Below are 5,241 nucleotides of genomic sequence, written 5' to 3'. Positions count from 1 at the left end.
TAACATTGGGAATCATTTTCTTTATTTCCATTATTAACCTGGGAAACTTTTTTTTATTTTTCATTTCCCTTATTAACGTAGAATTTTTTTTTTTATATATTTATGTTGAACTTGGAAAACTTTTTTTGACATTTTATTTCCATTTTTAATTTAGGAATTTTTTTTATTTTTTGAAATTATTTCTATTATTAACTTGGGAAACTTTTTTTATTTTTAATTTCCATTATTAACTCGGGAAACTTTTTTTTTATTTCCATTATTAACTTCGGAAACTTTTTTTATTTTTTATTTTCATTATTAACTTGGAAAACTTTTTCTAATCTTTATTTTCATTATTAACTTGGGATTTTTTTTAAAATTATTTTATTTAATTAAAATTAGTTGTAGGATCGGATGAGGAAACCGAGTCATTAGATGTGTTCTTGAATATTCATGTCCCTCTCATTGATCATGGCAATACTTGATTGTTATTACTCCTGGATGATTAAGGTATGTTGGGTCGGTAACTTGACTAGTTGAAAGTTAGTTGTGAGGCTAAATAAGTATAACTTGTCCTTGGATGATAACTAAAAGCTAGTTGGTTATAAATAATTGATTGTTGATGATCGAATAGGTTAATATAAGTAGTGATAGAGAATTTATGTATTAATGAAACCTATAGAGTTGTGTTGGTTAGTGGTTGTACTCTAGATGATCTATTCTTATGTGTTGATTATGGAAGGATATAAAAGGTCCATAAGGTAGATGTCTCAACAGAAAAATATGGCGTAGTACTTGGTGATGTTATGTTCATTATATCATTATTTATGAAGTAATTTCCCGGGTTAAGATTTTCTTGGGTTGGGAGTTAGAATTTTTAGGTTAGGCTAGTGTTGGATGAAACCTAAGCGAGGTGGTCTAGGAAAATTTAAAAATTTATTGGGTAGATATAATAAAGTTTAACTTGATTTTATGTTAGCTAAGATGACAAGAAATTCATAGGACTTTTCGGAATCGAATTCGGACGAGCAGAACTCTCGATATCGATCTTGACATAAAGAGGTTAGTTTGGGATGTCTTGGATTTAAGGTGTGTTGTGAAAAGAGGAAGTTTGGAAGAAAATCATACATTCTGCCTCGCCTATGTTGCTATAGTGACCAAAGCGAAAAAAGTCATGCTATAGCGGGATCAATGTAGCTATAGTGACATAGGTCGCTACAGCAGGATAAATCGTTGTTTAATCAAATTTTTTTCCTCAAAATATTTCATTATTCTAAAAGTTGATTTTGGAGAAAGGCAGGAGCAATTTGGGTCGATTTAGTGGATAAACGAAAGCGAGTGGGTAAGTAAGATGTTGCATAAACAACTCTGCAAGTAGTGTCTTTCTAAATTTTGACTTCGTATTTCTCTTCATCTAATACTTATTTTGGAATGAACGAATGGTAAGTTGATATCTATTGTAGTATCGGTTCCAATGTTACAGAAAATATTTATGACAAAGGCATACTAATCTCATTTGTCACATAGGATTAATTCTTTAGTATGCGAGTGCATTTGTTATGTTAGGTCATACAATACTCCTAACACAAAGTTAAGTTGAAAGTATCTTAACTGATCTAGTTTGGACTAATAATTTTAAACTAGGGTAAATTTTAAACGAGCATTTTTTCTAGAATATAAGGAGTTAGGGGGCCTAATACCTACCAAATTAAAGATTCTTGAGTATTCTTTTCAATACAACTGATCATTCATTAATTCGCTTTCTGAGTAAAAAGTTATGGCCATTTTACTAAAGACTGTCCATGCTGAAAAACTGAGGTCACTGTAGTGGGTTAGGTCGCTATAGTGACATGCACAACAATTTATAACCCATTTTGACGGATTTCAGCCCCCAAACCTCAAAATTTTATTTCTAAGTCCTATAGGGGCAATTTTCTCTTGGTATGGGTGAAAATTCTTCATTGAGGTAAGTTTCTTTCGTCATCTTCTTCATTTTTCAATCCTTTAATATCCTAGAATCATTAGAACAACCTTTAAAAGTAATATTCTTGAGAATTTGAATCCTAAGTCCATCATATTTTGGGAAAATCTATGGGTTGGGTTAATATCACCTAGAATCACTTCTAAATTATTAGTGAACAATCCTTAGCATGAATTAGTGATTCTAAAATATGTAAATTGATAGTTAGGGACCTTGAATTCAATAAAGGTGGAATCTTTAGCCTAAAAACTTCACTAATGGAGTTGGGTTAAGCTTGAAGGAAATATTTGATGGTTAATTAATCATTGGATAATTTAATAGACCGTAAACAAAGTTAGAACTAGTGGATTTGAATTCTCAAGGTATTTGTTTGAAGATTAGTTTATTAATTACTCTTATAATTATTGTTTGTTAGATGATTAGCCTTCAAAAATATGAAGAAGAAGGAGGATCATCTATGTTGTAGCTGTTTGACGCTCATGTGGGTTATGATTTATGAGTAGCAGTCTGTGGTTAAAAATCATATCCAAAATATAAATTTGATGGGAGAAATCATGCTTAGGCCTGCGGAGACGGAGTTCGAAGGCATAAAATCTGAAACTAATATAATAAAGACTTAATTTTGTATTATTATGTTGTGTATGAATTCTTGATGGGTGTTGTGTGTTTGTGACTCCATGAAGGATTGTAATGTGGATTATGTTAATATAGATGATAACGAGACTGTTTTAGCCTATAATCTAGTAATTTAGCTTTATTACCATAAAAAGATGAACTTGATTTTATGTGTGTTGGTTATAGGATATCTCGCTTAAAGTTAGGATGAGAACTGATTATGGTATAAGGAGGTGGTGACACAACATAAGAGCCTAAGGTCAATGTAGGCTAAGGGTTAGGAAGTAAAAGGTATATGACTAAAACTAGATTGTAAGTTGAATAAAGTTGAATGAATGGCTAACAAAGTAGGTTTTGAACCTAGTAATGAATTGGATATAGGAATTGCTAGATAATAGCTAAAATTTTGATCTCGATATAAATAAAGAAAGATCGGTTAGTGAATGAATTGATTATTGTTGAATTAGAATTTAGACTCCTTTTGGTTGCATTGCACTCCTGAAATAAATATTTGAATTTAATGTATATGGCTTGATAAAGCTTGCTTGAATAAGTTGGGAATTGATCTTCGGACATGCAATAATTGAGGAAATCAATGATTCATATCTACTTGTAATTTTATATGTTAAAATATGATTGTTGTGTACATAAATTTATTAACTCGAGTCGACCAGGTATATTTGAGTGGTTGTCTATTGTCACAGTGAATACTTAAAAATGTAATTGTTAAATAATATTCTAAGTATTAATGACATATAATGAGGTTATATTAAAGACTTGTTGACTATACAAGTATGATCTTCTATTTTATTGTGGTTGTGATTGTTGTGATGTCGATCATTATTGTGGTATATAACAATATTTAGAAATATCCCGGAATTGATTGATATGATTCATTGATTGACTCGGGTACCACGCCGGTACAATACATGGATAAGAGCTCGTCTCCTACAGGTCATGACTAGTAGGCAACCATAAAACTCTTAGCATGTATGTACAAGATATGCATGAATATGATAGTTTTTTGAGTTGTTCGGGTATATGATTATTGTTATTATTGTTGTTTATATTGATTTCATGTGTTGACAAAGTTATATTGTAGTTGTTTTTGTGAATTCCTTGAGTGAACTGAATTATGATGTTGTTTGGTATATTTGAAATTCTTGTGTGGCCCGATTACTTGTCATATATTTTGAAATTCTTGTCGTTAGAGTCATGATTTTTTGATTTGGATATGATTTAGAGATATGGTTTGTTGATATGGATATGGTTAGATTCATGGTTTGTTGACTTAGATATTGTTAGATCAGTCAGGGTTGTTGGGTTGGTCATGATTTGGCTTGACTTGTTGTCTCTTGACGTATAGTTGACTGAAGTTGTAAAGTTACTTAAAAAGTCTAAGTGTCATAAACTTGAGGTATTTATCATAATGTGCATTCATAATTGTATTTATTACAAAGTAATGATATTGATTTTCATTTACCACTAAGGTTAATTAAGGCGTAAATGAAATAGATTGACTTAATAACTATTGGGGTCAAACAAGTGAGAGTTAGGATGCATGACACTTGATGTGAAGATGATGAATGATCAATGGAAATAAAAATGAAAATACTCTTAGTTAAAATAAGGGATAAAGATAGCAAAAGTGGGTGAAAGTGTAATGAATTAAATAGTTGACATGTTTCTTTTTGTGATTTCTATATTGTGTTTATGTAATCTAACCCTGATCGATCGATGATACCTACTAATACGCGTTATTTTACTTATACTACTCTTGCTATATCCTTCTCAATGTATAGTCTTTTGTAGGAATCAATGTTGGTTTCATGATTGTTGTGGATAGCGATTCTTCATTAGCTCCCACTCCTGCTATTCATGGTGGAAGTTGTGTCCAATTTTAATTTTTCTTTAGAAACTCTTGTACCTGTTCAGACCGAGTTCTTGGGTAGTTTTCATTTTCCGCATTTAATATTTGTAAAAACGGTTGTAACAAAGTTTGGTAATTGATATTTAATAAAGACTTTTGCATATCTTCTTAAAAGGATGATAAGGGATTCTCCTATCTTGGTGAATTAGAATAGATGTCTTTATGATTTGATGATTTAGATCATGACAATAAACAAGAAACATATTTGTCAATTCAAAATTAATTAAAAGGGACAGACTTTCAGTAAGAAGACTATTTAGGATTGTTCAACTAATTTTCAAGGAAAATCACATTTTTGATGCTTCGGAGTAAGCTATGGCGGCTGTTTTTCAGTTGATTGGGTCATGAAAATAGGATTGATTTGAAAATCAAGTAACATCAACTTATTCAAAACTAATAATTTAAGTAGGCTTTTATTTTTATCGGAGAGAATAAGAAAAGGGTAACTTACATAAATCTCAGATTCTTAATGGGTTGTAACTTTTTTTTTATCATAACTTTGTTAAATTACAAGATATTCTTTTGACTTTTGTGATACATATCGGTAGGCTTGATACATATGCATTGTGATACATTTGTAACTGAGCTGTTAGTTAAATAAGAAAGTAACTGATTTTCAATTATTACGAAAAGTAAATCACACGCAAATTGTGACATAAATACATCTGATTCAGGTGTATCATAATGATGCATATCGTAAAATTACTCAATACCCATTCAAAATTCAATCTCACAC

The 5,241-nt window shown here is 30.6% G+C and overlaps 1 protein-coding gene across 1 annotated transcript in view; it reads left to right on the top strand.

The window, feature by feature from the left end:
- The window catches only part of LOC124889408, a 19,275-nt gene extending 14,728 nt beyond the window's left edge, over positions 1-4,547 (top strand). Inside the window, exon 3 of the mRNA XM_047401084.1 lies at positions 4,388-4,547. Within this exon, the coding sequence (XP_047257040.1) occupies positions 4,388-4,479 (92 nt within the window). The 3' untranslated portion in view covers positions 4,480-4,547. The remainder of the gene's footprint in view (positions 1-4,387) is intronic.
- The last annotated feature ends 694 nt before the right edge of the window (positions 4,548-5,241 follow it).

Source organism: Capsicum annuum, chromosome 12 (assembly GCF_002878395.1).
Source record: "Capsicum annuum cultivar UCD-10X-F1 chromosome 12, UCD10Xv1.1, whole genome shotgun sequence".
NCBI lineage: Eukaryota > Viridiplantae > Streptophyta > Magnoliopsida > Solanales > Solanaceae > Capsicum > Capsicum annuum.
Note: the sequence above shows the minus strand (reverse complement) of the source record. Positions and strands in the feature narration are given on the sequence as shown.